This window comes from Ambystoma mexicanum, chromosome 6q (assembly GCF_040938575.1).
Source record: "Ambystoma mexicanum isolate Mex_15411 chromosome 6q, UKY_AmexF1_1, whole genome shotgun sequence".
NCBI classification, from domain to species: Eukaryota; Metazoa; Chordata; class Amphibia; order Caudata; family Ambystomatidae; genus Ambystoma; species Ambystoma mexicanum.
In genome coordinates this window covers 1,402,618,681-1,402,641,280 of record NC_090937.1, presented here as the reverse complement: position 1 = coordinate 1,402,641,280, position 22,600 = coordinate 1,402,618,681, and the positions used below count along the sequence as shown (strand labels likewise).

Below are 22,600 nucleotides of genomic sequence, written 5' to 3'. Positions count from 1 at the left end.
AGCTGGCAAATCAACATAGAATGAGAAGTGCGAAAGTGTCAAGGATCTTCTATGCGCCTCGTGGAACACCTGTGGCTCTCAGCACCTGTACTCTAGAGAGGACAACTTCCTGGAAGAGTATGAAATTGTCTGCTTCCAGGAAGGTGTTTATAAATCCGGCCATAAGAGGGACCATGGGAAGATTGCATGCTGGTCTGCTAACGCTAATTAAACTTGGGAAAGGATTTGTGGTAACGGCCCATCATACACCGAATCCCTATGTTCAAATCCTGGAACTTCAGAAACATCTAAATAACAGTCGAACAAACCTCCTATTAATAAACACGTATTGGAGCGAACAAATCCCCAATCCAGAGAGCTATCTAATGGACATCATGAAAGCCCTGGATGAAGCAATACTCCAAGACTGTGAAAAATGTATAATGATCTGTGGGGATCTGAATATAAAACTGCTCTCAAAAACTGGAAAGGTGACTACTATCTCTCAACTTAATGCAAGGGCCTTACGTTGGGCAACTGAAATGGAAATCAGAGACATGAAAATACTAAATGCCCAAACCCTAGGAGATCTGAAAGTGGCTGACACATGGCATAGAGGCCCGAGCAGAGCATGTCTTGATTACTGTTTCGTCTCGGAAAATCTATTACCATGGGTGAAATCTTTTGAGATCAGAAAAACAAATAGGAGCTATCACGATCTGCTGAGAACGGAACTGTCTATATCAACAAAAGAGCACCAATCTCTGATCACAAATAAAGCTGAAGTAACCTGGGGCATGAACAGATTAAGAATCCCCCATAAGACAATCCCCAAATTGGTGAAGAACTATGACAACTTTATTCATGAGAATCCTGAAGAAGTGGACTACCGGTGGCTGCTGGATGAATTTGTAATAAAAAGGGGAACAAATAAGATGCCTCTTAGTAAAAAAAAAACATGCTTATAATACTGAAGTGGTATTAAAAAGAAAAGAATACAGAAATAAGCTAAAGAAAATAAAAAAGATCGGATATGGTGGATAAAGAGCTCCTCGTAAGAAAATTGACACAACAATATAAAAACTGGAGGATTGCCACCCGGGTAAAACGCTCCCAATACGGTGCAGAAAAAATGCTAGCAGCAATCTCTACTAAAATAGTAGAAATCTCTGGGACATTATAAACCACGGGAAGACCTTTCAAGCGGCACACTGCATATCACAGGTCTCGGAGGAAAAATGGATGGACCACTTCACTATACTTTTTGGGAAAAAAGTGTGGATGCAACCTGTTGGAAATGAGAAAACTAGCTATCCCTGGAATATCAAATTTGATTGTGAGGATATTCTAATAATGATCAAGAAGTTGAGCCAATCAAGAGCGGCCGGCCCAGATGGCATTTCTAACCACACACTAAAGTAAATGAAGAAAAATGGGCAGATTTAATAATGCAACTGTTCTCCCAAGTATTGAAAACAAAGAAAATCACACCATCTTGGAAGGAACCTATGATCGTCCCGATCTTTAAAAAGGGAGATCGTAGTGACCCTGTAAATTACCGGCCAATAGCCCTTCCTCACTCAATTGGGAAGCTGTTTGCGTCGCTAGTACTGCGAGACCTTAGAAAATGGGCTATGTCATCAGGGATCCTTGACAAGCGTCAAACCGCCTTTACAGCAGGAGTGGGAACTTCGCTGAACTTCTTTATCTTGAACCTTCTGAAACTGCGAGTGCGTGAATCAAACACTAAGTTATACTTAGGATTCATGGACTTGGCCCAAGCATTCGACACTGTCAATCGAGAACATCTCTGGGCCAAACTAATAAAGTGGAACTGTCCGTCGGTCCTGGTGGAAGCAATTCAGAGTTTATACACAAATAGAACCATACAAATCCGCTTGACCAGGGCTGGCGCACTTACGAAAAAAATCAAAACTTAGAGGTATAAAGCAAGGATGTGCTTTAGCACCATTCCTCTTTGTACTATACATGGCTGATCTGGGCGCCTCACAATGTAAGATTTGTGCATTCCCCCCAAGGATCAATGGAGGGTCGATCCCCTGGATCCTATGCGCAGATGATCTGGTCTTTGTAGACCAGACAGCAATTGGCCTGCAAAGATGATTAGATGCCTTCATGAAGTACCTTGATGGTAAGGATATGCGGGCAAATGAAAACAAGTCTAAAATCTTGATAATGGAATCCGCCCAGAAGAAAACCGATAAAGGAAGGACATCATGCTGGTTCATCAATGGAAAAAAACTGGAAAACGTGAACTCCATTATTTACCTGGGAGTTCTTATAAACAAAAACATAAACAAATATGGTCACTTGAACCTACTTAAAAAGATCTGCAAAAATTGACCAACCAGGCGAAGGCCATCCATAATCGATACAGGAAGTTTACAATAGGCCCGGTTTGGACTTTTTATAAACAAAAGGTGGTAGCAGTCTTAGCCTATGGCTCCGAATCGCTCTTGAATCTCATGGAAGGTGTGGGAAACCCTAGAAGCCTACTTTTGGAAAAAGGTCCTGAGACTGCCTAACTCTATCCCGATGTTGATGATAAAATATGAATTGCGACTTGAATCCTTAAGATCCATAGTTATGTGGAAGACCATCTGCTTGTTTGAAAAAATGTATAACCCTCACTCCAGCAATTCTCTTCGAGATATTAAAGAACAACGGGATCTCTAACGATAAACATCTACATCTATGGAGATCACACTGTATTGAATACCTGGCAGCAAATGGGATGGATATGAAAATGCTGACTGAGAACCCGACTAAAGTGAACTTACAAAGGAGAGACTAGATTGAGACGTTGGCAAAGCGGGAACAATGCAGCACAAGCTTTATCCCGCTCTGGGATTTGAAGGCCCTGAACCAATTGCCAAAGTATGTTGTCCGATTCCCGTCCCCTATCTATCGAGACATGCTATTAAGATGCAGACTGAACGTTCTGCCAACGAGGTAAGTTAAACTGCTGAGAAAACAGATTTCTTTGGATGATGCGTTCTGTCGCTTCTGCAACAACCAGGATGTCCTTGAGACACTAAAACATCTGATGCTGAACTGTAAAAGTCTGATCGTAAACAGAAGGTTCTTTTTGGACAAATACAGACAATTCTTTGATCAGAAAACGGAGGATGAGTGCTGGGAAGGGATATTGGCAGTGGAAAAACTGGGAATGACCCTGGCGGTGCTGCAATTAGTAAAATCCTTAGAACTGACTTAAATTGGACTAACCGCCTAAGGGTATAAGACAATGGAAATTCGGTATGCACCGGATAAGGAACCTGTGCTGATGTATTGTTTAAGGTTTAAATGTAATAACCAATAAAACAAATATATTTTTTTAAAAAGATGGTCACGCCACTACAGCCAGTTGAAATTCCACATTTGGTCTGGACATAATTAGCCATAGATATTACAAGACTTTATGAAACTTTAGATGCCGGGAAGATTTATATTATAGTAGTTGGACTATATATCCAAATGGGTGGAATGGGATATTTTGGAAGGAGCTTTTACAGCCAAGAATATTGTGAGGTTCATGGAGAATGTGTTTAACAGGGAGGGGACCCGCTAGAAATAGTATCAGACAATGGTGTTCAGTTCATGTCAACAGAGGTGCAAACCTTTTATGAAGAAAATGGCCATTGAGCACAAAACAACTTAGTTGTATTAACCAATGGCCGATGGGCTTCTTGGGAGGATGAATGGGTTTGTGAATAGCATCATACAGTTAGCAATTGCTAATGCTCTACCGTGGAAGGACACCACATTGAAGGAAGCCTTAAATGCCTACAGAATGACTCCACATTCAGTCACAGAGGGGGAGCTCTTCACAATGATGAAGGGGAGGACAGCATCCAATAGGCTAAGACCTGCTTGGCTAGTATCAAAGTGCCACAAAGAAATTGATGTGGAGGATGTGGTAAGAAGAGTGAAAGAAAGGCAAGCTAAATACAAGGAATACTATGACACCAGTAAACGTGTGTCAGAAAGCGAGATCAAAGAAGGTGAGTGGGTTTTTGTGAGAGAACCCAAGAAAGTGTTGAAAGGTCTGTCCAAATTTAGAGTTCCTCAAAGAGTGGTGAAATGATCTGGGAAATCTGTGATATTGGACGATGGGAAGAGATGGTCGAGAGATGATGTGAAATTGTCAGAGAAGAGCATACCATGGAGTGATGATTACAATGTGGAAAAAACACAGGTGTCATCAGGAGGTCCAAAGACACTAGTGTGAGTGATGGCATGTCATCTAAAAAGGGAAGAATCATACAGAACTTCAGGAAAGACTTTATCTGCTATTAGATGAAAACAGATTTCCGACAAGCTGATGTTGCAAGTCAGACCTGTTGCTCCAGCAGCGCAGGTGGTGGTCGTACATTTATATCCTTCATTGAAATGAATAATATCCATATGTTTTCTACCTTTTTCCACCTCATGCCCCTCTATCTGTTCCATCATTTTCTTTCCTTTTCTGTTGGGTGTCATGTCGGGGGGGAGATGTTATGTTTGTTGCATTTACTTATGTAGAGCTTCATGTTGGCATAGTTCTGGAATAGGGGAGGTTCCAGAACAAGGGTGGTTGGAGAGCTGAAGCTGATCAGAGGGTGCACCCACCTGGGGGATCCCAATAAAACATTCTTATAAAGAATTGAGAAAGCTGCTCTGCCTTGTTTATACATAACAGTCCCTCCTAAATTGATAAGATAGTAGGCGATGAGCGGTCTTGGAATGACGGGCCAGGCCAGTGAGCCGAGTCAGCATGTGCAGACTCACCCAAGAGCGCCAAATTTAAAAGGGAAGTCATCTTTTGACGGTGCAAAAGGCTGCAGACTCCCATCAGTATGGAGGAAAGGGGTCTATGGATGAGGCGAACATCCCTCAGAACAGTAACTGCCTTTTTACTCCCTATTTTGTTGCCGTTGGTATTTACCTGTATTTAGGGAGTAAAAGAGATGTGTATGCTGCTTGTCTTTAGAACTGAGATGAACATTTAAAAAAACTTTCATAATAATACGATCTGATTATTTCAAGTATTCCTTCAGGATCTAACGAGGTAAGCTCACCTTGTGGGCAACCAGGTCTAATTCCGAAGACTAAAAGTTTGTTTTGGAAAGTACCTTTTATTGAGACATTGTTGTTGGCTTTGACTTCTGAAAGAAGGAGGGGTGGAGGCGATCCGTAAATTGCAACATTTTCCTTTAAAGAATCTTTCCCAATCTTTGTATCTTTGCTTCTGTCATTGTGGCCATGTGTTTAAACACGCCATTGTCAGATGGATTGTGTCCTGTTGTATGACAGTGCTAAAGGTTTGAGTGTGTTGCCTTGGAAAAAGCATGGCATAGTCTGTTAGTTTAATAACGCAACAATGCCAAATGTTCCTCTGCATGGAATCATCATGGAAGATTCTACACTTTTGCCAGACATTATTGCATCAACGCTGATGCTGCAGCTCTATCGCAAGGGATGCAAGCTGTTTTGACAAAGCTATTTTAGATGAGCGTTGTTGTGCCATGTTCCTGAGAATGTACTGATGTATAGTCTATTTAAAGGATGTGACTCTATAACGAGAACCTCTGCTACAGATGAGTTACCCGTAACTACAAGAATCTATCATAGTCACCTGCAAATGAGTACTCTGTGTTCTACAATCTTGCTGATGACCTGGGGGCATAGCTTATTGCTCAAACATCCACCAGTTGAGCCAAAACTGATCAAAATGAAGTGGATTAGCTCCTGTTTAATGCAGTTTTATACATATTTAATATGCAGCAACTTAACAGCATGCTGTTGGAGAGGATTCAAAGTATGTGATTTTATAAATGATACAAATGCTAAAGTGTGGGGACATTGCTCATCATTTAGGAAAGAGTTTTTATTTTCTACCTGCTTGTTTTCTTTAATGCTATGTGCTTTGTTGTTTGTCGAAAACAGCAGTTCCAATCAAGTTAAATTTGAGGTCAGTGAAATGATGGGATGGTTCTTTACATATCTAGACCTGATCTCCATAGTATTAATGTTTACACAGAATTGTTGATCTTTGTACACATTTTGTTTCTCTGTGTAGTAGTGGGAGAAAGAAGTAGTCATCTTTTTGTTAAGGTTTGTTATGGTAAATAATTGGAAACTGTTTTTGCACCTTTCATTTAAAGGCAGCTTTGCCATCACTAGCAAATCCACCTTCTTTGAGCCCAATTCGACGAAAGGGGAAAGACAAAGAACCAGTGGAGCAAGCAACCGCTCCTTTGAGTCCTAAGAAGACTGGCGAAACAAGTCCAGGTATGGAGATTTGGAAGAAGACACTTCTATCCAGTCTGTACAAGGATAACACTGTTTTTTTACAGTCAAGTAATTAAAATAAAAAATGAACATATTATGACTGCATTCATCTAATTTAACCTGAATCAAATTCAGCTAACGTGAAGTGTATTTAAGTGATGAGCAATAATAATGCCCATTTGGCATGTGATAAATGTCATTACTACTAGTCCTACTCTTACTCGTCTCAGTCTATACTAAATGAGTTTTCCAAACTGTTGTATGATTAGATTCCAAGGTTCTGCTCTAAGCACATCATTAGAGTCAACACCCTTTCATGCATTATTGCTTATAAGATGTATACCACATGCTCTACCTGAAAGTCTCACTCTCGCCGAAGTCGAGCTGTGGGGAGGAGGTGGTATACAAGGACTGGATGAGGAAAGGTGGGACGAGGCAAGGTGGGATGAGAACCGTTGGGAAAGATTTTCTTTTTTGCTGCATTCCACCCATAAACCTCTATGGAACCCCCTTTCCTTTTACTTTTGTTTGGCCTCCTGTCCGGACTTTTTGGAGGTAAGTAAAGCCATCTGCATTACTTCCATTGTATTTTTGCTCATTCTTATGTGGAAACTAATGGTATCCAGTTAGTTTACTGAAAAAGAATCAGTGGTACGTTTTACCAAAGTAAAAAATACTCAACATTTTAAATAAATATATATTGCAGTGGGGTAAAGGGTTAAAATTGTCCGGGTTGGGGTGGGGTTATAAGGATAGAACAGAGGCTTGGGGGGGGACCCAAATTTAAAAAAAGGAAAATTCAGTATTTTTTTGGTATTTTGATTCCAGTGAAATTTACCACTCTGAAATTTGCTTCAGTAATATCACATATAACCAAAACGAATAAGTCCATAAGACAATGGGCCTCAATACGAGGTTGTGGAGGTAGCCTTGCCGGTTTTACCTGCAAGTCTACCTCCAAACTCGCATCCGGCACCCGCGAATGGCCAATTACCGGGCTATTCCGGCCCTGCCGGACCCAGCAATTGCCCTTTTGCGAGTGCCGGGCCCGGTACATCCCCATTCCCATTTGAGCCACTCAGGGCTCAATGGAAATGGGGAGGATTGTAGCACTGGTACAGTTAATAACGTTACTGGTGCTACCAGCATGTTCTGCTCGTGGGTGCCGGTATGGCCACCACGTTGCACCTGGTGGCTTCAAGGGCACCCACGAGCAGAACTCCTAGTATGGCGGTACGGTTGCAACGGTGCCGGTAGCAATACCGGCGCCATTTTTGCCTTACCGCCATACTTGTAATGAGGCCCAATGTATCGCTTAGTGAATTTTTTTGTATTGTTGCAACTGAACACATCACCCTAAAGTGAAGTATGTTTAGGCTGCATTGTATCCTTATAACTTTTTCTTTTTTTGTAAACTTTATTTTATTAAATGTTTCCAGTGTTGTTACATACAGTGGTATGCCACAACGTGAAGGACACCCTTCATACATCTATATAAATGTTTCCACAACAAAAACCATTTGTTTGAAAATTTGGAGTCCTTCTAAATGTCCACTCTATAAACGAGAGGGAAAGCCTCTTTTTTTGTTTTTTTTGTTTTTGCATTGTAGATAGCAAAAACAGCCCAAAATGTCACAACCAACCTGTGTCCAAGAGATTCAGTAGGGCAATAAACGACGCACAACCCATCCTTTGTCCGCCATGCCACCAGGTGGAGTGTCCCCCTTGAGTACCCGTGCCCTCCAAAGGCAAGTGCCCACCACCATGTGAGCACCACCACCCAAATGGATAGGTGAAAAATTCGATCATAGCCCTAATAGGGGTTCCGCTATCGAAAAACAGAAAACATTCAAGATGGACCATCCTTCAAGCTTATCCCTCATCTGTTTGCGTTACTGGTATTTTATTAAGGAGCTCTTCTGGCATCCCAAAATATATATTCCTTTTCCTTTCGTGTCCCCCTGAGTTTGACCAGGTGCATAATACCAGCTTTGAGCCCTCTGGTCAGGAAAGTCTTCTTCAAGTCGTTCAGAGCTCTCATTCTCGTTTCCATGTGCGGCGCAAGGTCTCAGAAGATCAGAATCAATTTTTGCTGGTATTCAAGTTTCTCTTTCCCTCTGGCTGCCATCAGGATCCACTGCATGTCTCTTGTGTCAGAAAGTTTCATAATAAGCGCTGTACCAATTTCGGAGCCTCTCGTTTTGTTATGCTTGTGTTTAATTCGGTAGCACTTCTCAATGTATATAGGGTGGTCCTCTGTCTTGGCCCAGCACCTATGGGAGCCAAGTGGCCACAAACATAATTGAGTCTTCCCCCTCAGCACCAGCTGAGAAGCCCAGTAGCCAAGTTGCTTTTCCCGGACCGTGTTCTCACTCTCCGGTCCATCTCTAGGGTACAGAGTTGCAACACTTCCAGTTCGTCGCTATATGGATTCACTGCTGGAATCAACTCAGCACACTGATTGTCCATTTCAGAGGTCTTCTGCTCCAGGGTTGACGTTCTGGTTTCCAACTGCACCACCTTCTCATTCAGGTGATCCAATTTTCCCTCGAGTCTCGACAGTTTTATCAGTGTGGCTCAGCACCGACATGAGGGTTTCCTGGGATGGCCGCCGCGGAGACTCTGGAGTAATGCGCTGAGGCAGCTTGCTTACTTGTTGCACCCCATGGGGCACAGAAAATCCCCATCAGGTTTTTGTCCTTTTCTTTTGCCAACACCATCAGAGAAGTTTATCGTTCCCAAAGTTCCAATTGGAGCCAGCACCGTGCACCTTTCCAAAATGCAACTCCCCACTAGTTCTCTCACCCCAGCTGCAGCTAGCATACTCCACAAAAGTTACACCGCAGGTTGCATTTTCCTTATGAAGTCCCTCTTTGTCCCTTCAACCCTCACCAGGCACGGACCGCTCTCTATCTTCAGCCTCTCGGTGTTAAAACAGATGGCAGTAACTAGTGCTGTTGCATGCATATTGTAGACCATAGATAAGCGAAACCTTCGGTGATTGCAATGGCTAACTCTGTGGTTCTACGCTGTGATCCCCAAGCTCCGTGGCCCTCAGTCACTATTAGTGTATCCTCTTGGCAGGCCAGATGATATACCCCCTCAACCCCCCCCCCCCTCCCAAGTATGCTCGCAGGCACCTTCCCCTGCGGTTGAGTCTCCTGTTTGGAATCATGTTGCGGTGGCAGTCATCCACTAAAAGACACCACATATGAGGACTTTGCTTTTCCCGCCAGACACGCTCCTTCAGCCACTGACGGCTTGGGAGCTGAGCGCAGCTTGTGGCCCTGCCACACCTCTGTACCTGCGGGTGGCATATTGCCTCGTATTCCCTACTACTGGTAAAACAATTGTATGCAACCTGCATGATTCCCGGCAGCAAGGTGGGACATCACCCTATTGCGGCGCAGGCTCCCCGACAGCACCGCAGGCCACTCCTCTGCTCGCCTCCGAAAACTCTGCTTCTGCCACTCGGATTGTGATAGAAATCGGCCCTCTGCATTTTCACCGCTCTCCAGTGTTTCCATTTGCAGTGGGCTGAAGTCATTTTTCTCAGAGGCCTATGTGTTGTGCGAGGAATCCTGTAGCATCTTCACTGATCCTCAACCTGAGATCTCCTCCCGTGTAGCCAGGAGAAGGCAGACACTACCTGATCCTGACCCTGTGGGTGGCATTAGGAGGGAGGATCACATGGGACAAGATGACTATCTGGGAGATGTGATGACTCCATCAGGTGAGACACAGTATTCCTTCATTCATGTGAAGACCCTATCATTCTTAAATCCTTAAAGGCAGGTTGGCATTATACGAAACCCTCCACTTGTGTAATCCCAAAACTGGCATACTGCCAGATAGTCGAGAGATAAAACCGTTCCCCCGTTGCCGCCCTACTTTGTGAATCCATAGTTCACTGGGGGAGTAGTGCATGGCCTCTGCCATAAGGTGGCGTTGGGGTCGGTAATAGCCACATTAAATGGCATGACCCTCACCGTATAGTGTGTTCCTCCAAATGACTGCAAGGTCGTAACCTGACAAAGTTCTGGCAGGGGCACTCCAACCTAGGGTATCCACAACCCTATCCAGTGTGCCAATGTACTTGCCGTTTGCATGCCCATAAGAGTGAGCCTTCTGCGTATCCAAACCAAGAGAGGGGTCCAGGCTACTGGCATCATGGTCAGCAAAATAATCTCTGCCTCCAGTGCCAGCATAGCCGGGTCAAAGCCACACATCTGGTCGTTATTTTCATTAAAGATTGCCACCATTGTGTCGAATAACTGCGGGAAGTACGAACGTTCGGCCATCAGCGCTGATACCGATGGTTCTATGTCGGTGCCGAAAGACGATTCGATGCCGGGAGTACACTGCGTGTAATATGGGTGCACTGGCTACCATCGGCGCCGAGGCTTCACTGGCCAAACTCGGCGCCGAGCCAGAAGGACTTGACGCTGACGTCACAGTGGTCAGCTTGGGGCCAGGGTTAGGTTTTCTCGATTAGGTGGTGACATTGCTCATCTCCCTCCTCTAGAACAAAGTATTGCTATGGGAGTCTACCAAAGATGAGGAATCTGTGGGAGGAAGGAATCCATAAGACAAACAAATTACTTACGCCTTGATAATGTTCTTTCTGATGTTCCACCCACAGATTCCTCATCGCCCTCCCTATCCGTGTCTCTTGGCGGATAGTTAGTACACCTTGGTTCTTCGATCCCTCTATCAGAATGCTAGGGAAAAACAGTGAAACTAATATCACTGGGACCAGTGCCTCATTGGCGTTGGGCAGAGTCGACAGAAGCGCACTGCGCCCCCTATTGGCTGAAAAGTGTGCAAAGATCCGCTGCGCTAATATATAGATGTTATAGCTGAGGAATCTGTGGCGGACTAACCATCAGAAGAACATTACAGAGAAGTCATTTTTTCTTCAGTACCAAATCGAGTACATCCCATCCTTTCCTTCAGATAGTGACGTCAAGAAGTATGTTGGTGCATCAGGCAGTATGGCATTAAGAGCTATTCATGCGACATGTGTCCTTGCCAAATACACCCACACCCTGTGAGCAGTTATATCAGAGACCACAGAACATGTTAAGGAGGAGAGATTGGGGCGTGGCTTCCTCAGCTTTGTGGGCGAAGGCAATGAGGCTATTTGTTATATGCTCCAGTCTTGACTGGATGCAGAGGTTTGTATTGGGAGAGCCATGGGTACATGCTCCGTGTCGGAGAGAGATTTGCCTGGCTAAGAAAGTCCTGTTTCGCACACAATGTGCAAACCAGACTGTTGGACATTCCATTCCATGGTTCCAACTTGTTTGGCTCAAAGGCAGATGATAGCTTGGTAACGTTGTAAGCTTCAAATGTAACAGCACGCCATTACACTCAGCCCGCAACTGAAACCTGGAAACGAAAACCTTTTCGCTGTTACAGCTATCACAGCCACATAGGTAAAAGTCAAACTTTCACCAGACAAGAGCAGATGCAGTTTACAAGACCGGGAGGCAGAGGTGGGAAAACAACCCATTCTGCTGCCACTTAAGACTCTTCAAGCACTGTAGCGACCCAAAAAACGTGCTTTGAGAACTTTTCTCACTCTACAGCTGTAGGGTTGTCTGTTGCATCATTCCAAAGAAAGATGCAGCATTACCTTCCGATGCAAAGACACAACAAGTTTTAACCCAAAGGTAGTGCCTGCCTTTCCTACAGCACCCAAAAGACTGTCTTCGATCCAGTTGGCAACCTTGTGTTCTGGACTTGCTACTCATGCATCAGATAGCCTCTCTACTGGAGAAAGGTGCCATAGATAAGGTACATCAAGCAGTAAAGAAGAGGTGGTACTCCCTTTACTTAGGTACCAAAGAAGGATGGGGCACTACCACCCATCTAGGTCCAGAGATGCTTGAACAAGTTACTTTGGAAGGACAAGTTCAATATAGTAACACTCTTGCAGAATCTACTGGCCCTGGATCTCCAGGATTGGGTGGTGCTTTGCGACCTTCAGGACACTTACTTTCATCTACTGATCCAACCAAAGCACAAGAAGGTACCTGAGGTGTGTAATCACAAACTCGAATTAGCAGTTTCAAGTGCTGCCTTTCTGGTTCACTTCTGCCCCAAGGGTTCCACCATGCTGTTGGCAGTGGCGGTTTTGGTGGTGGTAGTTGTGGCAGCCAACATCTTCCCCCTACTTGGAAGATTGGCTGATCAGAGCCCGCTACCGGATCAAGCTTTGGACCATCTCAGTCACCTTTTGCACACATGGGGCTTCTCCCTCAACTTCAAGAAGTCTCATGTGACACCTTCTTATACTTCAATTCTCCGGAAAGCTGCTGTACTGTACCTCGGGTAGGACTAAGGACATCCAATAGATGGTCAACAAATATCCAAAAGCCCACTTCTTGCCAGTCCTGTACTCCTTAGGGTTGCTAGGTCTTATGACATCCTGCATCTTTCTGGTGCTAGAGCCGGTTGCAAATGAAGTGGGCCCTCCGGTCTTAATGGTCATAGTTCTCAGGCATCATGACAGACCTGCTTCAGATCCCGAGTGGGGTTGCACAGGGCCTCCTATGGTGGACTCACAGAGATAATTTGATGTGGGAGAACCTTTTTGGCAACAAAGGCCAGAAACGTCTGTGTTTATGGATGCCTCCTTGACGGGCTGGAGGTGCTTATCTTAATGAGCCGACTGTCGACGGGCCTTGGTCCCCGGTGAAGTCGAAACTACACATTAACCTGTTAGAGCTCAGAGCAATCAGACTGGTGCTGATGGCCTTTCTGTCTTCTATACAGGAGAAGACTGTCCTGATCAGGACAGACAACACAGTGGCCATGCACTACGTCAATAAGGGAGGTGGTTCAGGATCACTCCCCCTCTGCAGGGAGGTAACGCAGCTCTGGTTTTGGGTGTTGCAGAACAAGATGTCCCCGTCAGCAGTTCACTTAACCAGGTGGGAGAACATGGCAGTGGATGCAGCAAGGTTCGAGCTCCCATGAGTGGGAGCCATGCTGGGATCTTTAACCTTTGGGAACCTCTCAGGTGGATCTGTTTGCATCTAATTCCAACAGGAAGTGCAAGCTCTAATGCTCCAGGGAACTTCAACCGAGGGGGGATCTTCGGGGATGCCATCAATGTGGATTAAACATTTCCACTGCTGTATGCGTTTCTACCAATCCTATAATTGCTCAACTGATCAGGAAGTTGAAGAGGTGAGGAGCGGCAGTCAAAAGAAAATGGGAGCAGGATGTGGGCTACTCTATTAGAAACAGTGTTCCCAAATATGGGAACAGGTCAAAGTGGTTTCCCAAAATACACGCTTCCAGTTAATTCAATTTAATTATCTACATAGAGTGTACATGACTCCAGCTAAATTGCACAGAATTAACCCTTTGGTACCACATGAATGCCCGCGGTGTAAGTAATGGTCCGTTGGCTTTTGGCATATGATTTGGGAATACCCGGTGATCGGCAGATATTGGAGGGGAGTGCTTGATCACTTGAACGCTCTGCTACACAGCAATTATGAACCTTCCCCAAGTATGTTTAGTTGCCCGGATTGGGTCAGGAGGACATGGTACTTTCTGGACATGACCATCTGTCCTCCATTGCGTTTTACCCAAAGAGCCGAGGGGATCTGGGTCCTTCACCCGGGTTTGTGCATGCTCAACCTGCATACATGGCTTCTAAATGCTTAAGGTAGAGGGATCATCATGGGGACGTTATTTAGATGTTGCTTTTGGCCAGAAGACCAACAACGAAGGCACATTACTACGGCTGATGGAAATCATTTTACAGCTGGTCCAGAGTGACGGCGTTGATGCTTTCTGTGCGAGACTTCAAAGGTCCTGTCATTCCTGTTGCATCTTGCCAAACAATATTTAGAGGTTGCAATGTTAAAAGAATATCTGGCCGCACTTTCCATCTTCAAGTGCACGCCTGAGCAAGGATACTTTTTCACAATTCCCATTATAATGCAATTCCTGAAAGGAGATACAAATGCTTTTCCCCAAAACCCCTTTCCTTGTGCTGGCTTGGGACCATAATTCTGTGTTGACCTTTCAAATGGAAGCACCTTTTGTGCTGTTGTATTATTTTCCGCTCAAGTTCCTCACGTGGCAGGCGGCTTTTCTCAGCTATCACATCAGCATTTAGGGTGAGTGAGCTACAGGTGCTGTCATGTAAACCACCTTTCATGATTTTCTCTGGACATGGTCAGACTCTAGTGCACACCTTCTTCTTACCCAAGATGGTGTCTGAAGTTCACCTCATGCAAAAAATCTGCTTACCAGCCTTCTACCTTCCACCTCAACCTTTTAAGGCGTAGGAAAGTCTTCACAGGTTGTTAGGGAGAATTCCCATAAATGGTTGATTTCCCTTACCTACTCAGCAGCTTTGCTGGATTCCTAGGATTTATTTTTTTCATCTGGTAAGAGTGTGAGCCTTTTTTCCATACTCTTACATGTGTTTTGCTGTGTCTATTTCTACTTTTTGTGTGATCTTGAGCACTGGAGCCTCACCTACTCTATGGCCTCATATTTTCATGTGTGTCACACAGCACCTTCAGTACAGTGACAAAGGGTTGTCTTTTAGACTTCCCACCAACTCCATTTTCTGGGGCTGACTACTGTCCCCCAGAAAAAGGTTAAGTTGCCATTATAGTCACTTTAAACCACAGACCCAGTACACCCCATCTTCCATGGAGTATTGGAAAGGGTTAATTCTTATCCCTTTTTTTTCTGTGCCTCTTGGGGCTTTGTTTCGATCCCTTTACATTAAGACTTGGCTGGTGGCAGTGGTATCTACCCTAACTTTTCTACTGCGATTATCTTATATAAACGTGGTAATGTTTTAGGCTATTATATTAGCCTCAAAACATAAACCCGCTTGACCAAATACATTTTATTTTGGTTCCGGGCGGGTTTATTCGCCATTTCTTTTTGTTAGTCTTTCTCGTGTTTTACTCTGCCCGCCAAACCAGGTTTGGTCCCTTTGTTCATCGCTTTTTCGCGGGCTTCCACACAGAAGCCCTCCTTTAGGCACCTGTGAGTCTGGGTAGACAGGATGTGAGGGAGGGGGTTTTAGGACCCCTGCCATGGGATCCCTTGGTAACCCAAGTCGCACTCCTATCTGATTGGCTAAGGGGACTGGCCTTGCCAGGCCAGCCATCCTGCTGTGTGATTGACAGCCAGGCTGATTGAATGGGGGAAAACTGCAAAAAAGCCAGTCTCTGGGACTGGAAGAGCAGAGTCGCCACTGGAACGAAAGAACCAACAAGGAACTGGAAGAAGAGGACCCCTATAACGACTGAACCGCCCGGTGAAGCCCTGCTGCAGCTACGAATCTCCAGAATCTGACGACAGAGAAGATCCTCCAGGAAACTTCTTCCCTTGAGCTGGTGGGACCAACCAGTTCAACCAAACTGCAAGTCAGGACCCAGCCTCTGGTCGAATTGCCTGTACAGAGCTACAGTGGGCCGGATACCCAGGAAGGTCGGACCCAGCTTGGGTTTTAAGGAGCGCACCTTTTATTTGTTGCTTTGCTCTGCTGCTGGTTTCTTCCCTGGGTAGGCAGGACCCTCCAGTCTTCCTACTTCTGATCAGTCTGACATTCGCTTCAGGAACCGTGAGCCTGCAGGAACTACCGGGAACTTCTGCCTCAGCTACAGCTCCCTCTTCGGTTTAAGGTACTGTGCAAATCCAGTTGTGCGTTTCGTTCAGCCGTGGTGAAAATATTTGAAATTTTTCTACAATCCGAAGGCTTGTCCTTCTCTTCTCTTTGAACTAACTTTTCTACCAACCAACCTCGTCCGCAAACCGTGCCACGAACCTGAACTTTACCGCGAACTACCCTGAACTGTATTATCTTGAGCAAAAGACTTTTGAACCATTGACTTTGGCCCTAACCCTTTTCTATCTGATTTTATCATTGTAGTCTCTCTTGTTTGCTTGCCCTGAGTACTTACCTGTTGGTGTGGATCCATTTCTGTTAACCTTTGTCATTCCCTCCCTTTCAAATTGCTGGAGTGCCATTTTGCTCCCTCTTCATTTTGTGAGCTTAACTTGTCTGGAATTTAAGGGAAGTGGTGTGGTGTATTAAGTGTTATTTTTAGACTGCTTTTAATAGTGAAATGTTATACAACTGAAGAGTGAAATAAATGTATATTCTTTTACTTGAAAGCCTTGAGTCAGTGTTTGCCTGAATCATAGTAATTGCTGTCCTTTGTGTAACTATTTGATACTGCTCCGCTATCGCTACCACTTTAACTGTGTAGTACAGGTTTGTACCATAGGTAAAATTGTACTGTCACTTGTAGTCTTAATTTTGTGTGGTGTTCCCAAAGGGTACTGCATATAATTCTGCCTAACACAGGTTCAATCAGTGAAGGTCTTTGAGTGTCTTCATCACTATAACAAATACTTTCAGACTTGGCAAACAACTCTTTGTGGTGTACACCGACCCTAAGCACGGACCAACTGAAGCCAACAGGGCTGGAAGTGAGAAAAAGAAAAGACAGATTTAAAAAAAAAATGTTTTAATTTATTGTATTTGCTTTCATTAAAACAATTTTTAGCAAAAGAAAAAAAAAACACACAACTGCATTACATCGAATACAGAATTCAGAATTTTAAGAGTACAGTTTTTATTTATCTATTTTCTTGTAGCTGATCCTTTCTGCAGGGGTCTCCTGGGTCTGTGAGTAGTAGGTAGTTTGGGCCAACATCTCACCTACCATTAATCTGTATTGGCCCGAGTGGGCTCTGTGCTGACTCTGCAAACAACTCTTCATGGCTAGTTGGTTCTGGAACTTTGTCCTAGAATGCTTCTTGGGAATCTCCTGTAGCTAGGGGCCCCTTCTGCTGCACCTGTGGGGGAAATGGTGAACTTAGTGGGGGAAATGGTGAACTTATCTTACTTTTGCCGATTACCACAGCAGCTCTCTAAGATTCTGATCCTATGCTTTCCATGGGATAACCTTTTGAAACCTAGTTAACTTTGAAGGAGCTTATGTGCTTTCCCGACTAGAGAAATTGTTACTTGGTGCCCATTTTAAAAGGTACTTGTGGTTTATTACAGATTATAGTATACAAAAAGTGTAGTTTACTCTGTGCATAGGAAATATTGGTGTATCAGTAACCACTGGTGGTCACAATGTTTCTTTCTATTTCTAGTTGTGAATTGGGACCTATTCAAGCCCAGTTCTGTAATTTCAAATGTACTTGCTGTTAGTTGGCCACTTGGGCGTATTCCCTATAATGTGCTAAACTTTTTCTTTCCTCTTTTTTTAGGACTTGTATAGGTTAAATACTTACCTATTAGCTTAGACTCCACTGCAGGACACACAATACAGCATTATCCCCTTGGTTATTCTTGCAATATACCTGCTGTGTTAGTGTATGTGCATCTGTCATCCTCAGCAACTTCCTGCAAAGGTGGACCGGCACTCCCAATCGGGGTGGCTATGTCCTCCAGCTGAACCTCGACGTCTGGGATGTATTCTTTTCAGCCTGCTATCAAGTCTGTTAATGCCTGCAGGTGGTATACATGTTCATCTGGTTTCAGGGACAAGGGTATGGACTCTTTAACTTGTTTCTATATCTACTGTTCTGTATGTTTTGCTTTTTTGCCGGCTGGTGCTGCAGACCAACATTGTGAAGGAGTATCTGGTACTGGTTTGGTCTAAATGATATTCCCGGAGCAAGCTTGGTCTTTTACCATCCCCGCCGTTATGCAGTTTTTGTGGGGATTGGATAATCCGTTTCGTCCAAGCCTGTGTATTGTTCCATCTTCAGACTGCAGTCTTCTGTTCTCCTTTCCGATGGTGGCTCTGTTTGAACTCCTTAATGCCTTTTATTTAATATTGCTGACCTATATGGGGATCTTCCTGGTTGCATTGCCTTCACTTCCACTAAGCTGGTGAGTGAGCTCCAAGCACATTTGGTGAATCCTCTGTATTGTATGTCCAAAGAGATCGTGACTGAGATCATCAGACCTTCCTGTGTAAGGTCATGTCAGATTTCAATCTTTCTCTGAAAATCCATTTTACGGTTTTCTACCTTCACCCTCATCCTATGAATGTGGAGTAGAGCTTTCACTGGCTGAATCACAAGGGAGCTCTCAGCTACTTTCTCTCTCGGCAAGGGATGATCAGAAAGGATGATCAGCTCTTCTTTGGTTACAGTGGTTCTTGTGTGGGCAGGGTCATTATCAAGCAGAATCTGTCTAGGTGGATCATCCACTGTATTTGAGGGCTACGATCTGGCTGGGACAGACATGCCTGTTGGGGCGGACGTGCCTGAATTTCTCAAAGCTCACTCCTTTAAATGTCTGGTAGTCCCAGTTTTGGGCCTCTAGCAGGCAGGTATGTTGCCTTCCCCTTAGTACATGTTTCCCCAGCAGTACTGCCTGGATTCCTCGTCTGGTCAGGACACCGGTTTTGACTGGGCGTGCTCCAGAGTTTTCTGTTCTAGTTGGTGGTTCTTACTAAGGATTTTTTAATGCTATGAAAGCCTGATGAGGAATCTGGGATGAGGCAATCAATGGGAAGAAAAAATAACTTACCTCTCGGTAATGTTCTTTCTGATGGATTCGTTGTTCCTTCTTGGAACACTTGTGTATAGGCGCTTTATAAATGCCATATCATATCATATGTCACTCTATTATCTTACCCCTCATTATGGAGAGCTTGTTCATCTCTTGCTGCTGAGTCCTAGGGGGATACAACGCTAAACTGGTGGCCTAGGGCGCCGATTGCTCCATAGATGCTGGCCCTGAAGTGACGGCATGCAGTGGAGTCAGCATGGCACCCCCTGGCTGCTAATCATTTCTAAAGACTGCTGGCATTGAGAGATATAAATTTGTAAGAGGAAGGTCTCATCCAGAAAGGACATTATCAAGAGGTAGGTAATTTTTATTATGGATATTACAAATGCATTTATTCAAACCTCTAATACTTGTTCACATGTTTTCATTTTAGAATGACAGTGTTTTGATTTGTAGTTTTTTATATTTCATGCTGATGTTAATGCCTTATGCAATCGTTGGTAATTTTTCAATATGGTTTACTGTAACTTTTTTATCTTTGCAAGCTGTAAGACAAATTGATACATCTGCGCCTCCGACAACAAACAAATCGTCATCCTCCATAGGACATTTCTACCATCTTCCTTCATATCTGAAATTATATGATGTGTTGAAAGCAACATATGCCAACTATAAGGTACTTATACTGGGAGACTTTATATCACTTAATGTAAGAATGCAATACTGACATCCTGTTTTCAATTTTAGTGATACCAGTATCTGTTGTGCATTGCAATAGAACCACCAGCATTGGTCATTTAAATGTATATGTAATTACTGAGTGGACATCATGTTAAAATGTTCAGTGTGCATCATGGATTGGCAGACATCCGTAGAAATCTGTGGAGGTGATATTAACTTGATCAGTACAACAGAAGTGATATGTCAATGTTACCAATGTATATATTTTCTTTAAGGCACTATTAATTGCATCCTTAAAATGGAACACTGAATTAGTAAAAACAGGCAGCTTATTTCCCCAGAAGAAAGTGTTTACTGATATTTAGAATGTTCTGAAGGCAATGAAGTCGTGTTAATGGGTGCGAGTAGTAAAATGTTGGTCTGCTTGCCTTTAAAATAGATAACTAGTGCTATGGAGGACATCAGTTCAGTTCATTATGTGTTGTGTGTGTTATATGTCTAAAAGATATGCTGTCCGATTTTAAATTTAATTGGAAGTAAAATGTTCTTTGGTACATAGTGAAAATCAAAGCCAGAAAAAGGGTTCATTCAAAGAGGAGGAAACTGCAGCTCGGATAGAGTGTGTGTACGTAGGAGTTAATACAGCCATCACTTTTATCTGGAAACCCACAATGGCACTTTACTGGTAATATTTTCCAATGATTTTGAAAAAGGTGTACTGCCTCTTGCTTCAAAACGTATTAATGTGGGATTCCAAGATGGCTGCCAGGGAGTGAGCACGTGCTGTTCTCAGCTCCACTCTGGGCCGCATAGGCAAGCCGTGCCTTGCTGATCTTTGAGGCAGGCTGGGCGTTTGAATGACCCACTATATATGCGAAGGTAGTGGCGCACACCCACCACTCCCCGAGGTGCACAAGGAAGGATCAACAAAGCTGCAGAGACCGGTAGTCAGCAGCACGTGGAGCGGACAAAGCGTGGCTGCTAGAAGGTGCGGAAAAGACCCGGAGGCGCGGCTGTGTATATGGAGGAGGCCCTGAGGAGCAAAGCGATCCTGATGTGAGGGAGAACACCGAGGGCTTGCATGAGATTTTTGGACCAGCACTCCCGATAAGGTACGCGCCCCATGAGTGAAAATACAAGTCCTTCCAGTCAGGAAATAGACAGTGGTCTTCATGCTGGGTTGCCCACTTGGACAATAACTGGAGGAGGAGTGGGCGAGCTGAGGGCTAGGTGGCACAGTTGATATATCGATATATCTGGACAGAGAGCTAGACAGAAGGCACGGAGCGTTTTGTCAAAGAAACATCTACCCCTCCAGGCGTGTGAGGGTGGCAAGACTGTGTGGGCCTCTGTGGGTGTTATATGGGTGGATTCTCATGGAAGATACGTTGGGACACCCATATATCAAGCCAACGAGCAAAAGTGCTGCAGAGGAAAGGAAAAATTGGGTCTCAGAGAATAAGGAACATTGGTGATCTTATAACAGGATATTCTAAATAAGAAAGGCCCAGGTATTGGGCTAGAGGAGGCCCCTGGATACGAGAAGGCAGAACAAAGGAGTGGGGCGACACCCAGATGCCAAAACCCAAAGAGATGGGAGCCTCAGCTGGAGGAACGCTACATTTAACTGGACAGGAAAGACAATTGGAGGGCTGTTGGCAGAAGCAAACTGATGGCATAAAACAAGTGCTAGAAAAAAAGAGGTAGCGGATGGAGAAAGAGGACACCGAAGAGAGAGGGGAGATGCTCTAAATAAAGACAATCTGAAGGAATGACTCAGTGCTATGGAAGGGAGACTTAAAAATACTTTCCAGGACCAATTTACTTATTAGGTAACTCCCTATCTGAAGTTAAAGGGGAGGTGAAAGTGCTCGGTGAAAGAGTGGATGTAACCGAACAGGGCTTTACTGAAATGTCAGATGAGGTTCGACAAAATAGTGACCTACTGAATCAGTTGGCCAGGGTTACGCACAATTTGGAATTACAGGCGGTGGACTTGGAGAACCGATCGCACAGGTCCAATATTCGTATGAAGGGCTTAAGTGAGTCCATACAGGATTCTGATTTAAAGAGCACAATCCAACAATGCTTTTGGGTACTTGTTGACGGACACACAACCAGAAGAATTTGGTATTGACCGTGTTTTGAATATGGAGGAAGAAGTGGGGCATGGAGAGCAACGACCGAGGCCCTCCTCCCAAAGTGGAATGCGACAGTGGGATTGGTCAGTGGTACCGGGGAGGAGGGAGGACAGGGGGGTGAAATTGAAATTGAAAGTTCTGCTTGGGAAAAAGGCCATTAAAAGGGGAGCGGAAGGGGGTGCAGGTAGTGGAACCTTCTAACAGTAGACGTGGCATTTGTGTTTAGGTTGAGGAGGGTGAAGAGGAGGACAGGGTGAATATATGGTCTGGAGAGGAAGGCTGGTGGGTAATGTTTTGGAACCTGGGGGAGGTGTTAGGATACTTCCCAGTCGGGGTGACCTCAGGGTGTTCCTTAGGCCAGAGCCTTGGGGGTGGTCCCCGAGGGTATCATAGGATCTTTGGCCTAGTCCTGATATGGTTTGTTGGGGAAGTTGGGGGGGTGGGGGGGGTGCAGAGGCTGTGGGAATTTGTTTAGTTCGGGGAAAAAGGAAGTCGGCATAAATATGGTATGAGTAGGCCACTTGTGTATAAGCGTTCAGGGTTGTATCATATAATGTTATGGGATTAAATTCCCCTAATAAGCGAAAAAAGGTGGAAGCCCTGATGAAAAAGGAACGTGTTGATGTCATTAGGTTGCAAGAGACACATGTTAGGGCTGATAAATTGGCGTTGAAATTGCGAAATAAGATTCCAAGATGGCGGCCGAGCGGAGCGGACGTGCGTGAGCGTAGCTCCGTCCCCCGGCTCGGGCCGCAACATTAAGCACCTCACTTCGAGAGCCTACCGAGACACCAGAGAGGAGACTTCCCCCCCCAGATAGGGAGGAAGGGGGAACAACCTCCCTCCGACAAGCTGCGGAACGTAGGGGAACATCAAAAGTGTTCGAACGCCGGCCCGGACCTGCCCCTCCCCCGCACGAAGCAAGGATTCGTCCCACATCAAGGGGCACGACTCCCGCCGAAAAAAACCAGTCCGG

At 44.6% G+C, this 22,600-nt stretch overlaps 1 protein-coding gene across 4 annotated transcripts in view; it reads left to right on the top strand.

Annotated features, from left to right (window-relative positions):
- HTT (huntingtin) overlaps positions 1-22,600 on the top strand; it is a 2,905,635-nt gene that overhangs the window by 1,097,809 nt on the left and 1,785,226 nt on the right. For all 4 annotated transcript variants that reach the window (XM_069632055.1, XM_069632053.1, XM_069632052.1 and 1 more), the window contains 2 exons: positions 6,147-6,273; positions 19,348-19,478. In XM_069632055.1, coding sequence (XP_069488156.1) covers positions 6,147-6,273; positions 19,348-19,478 — 258 coding nt within the window. The remainder of the gene's footprint in view (positions 1-6,146; positions 6,274-19,347; positions 19,479-22,600) is intronic.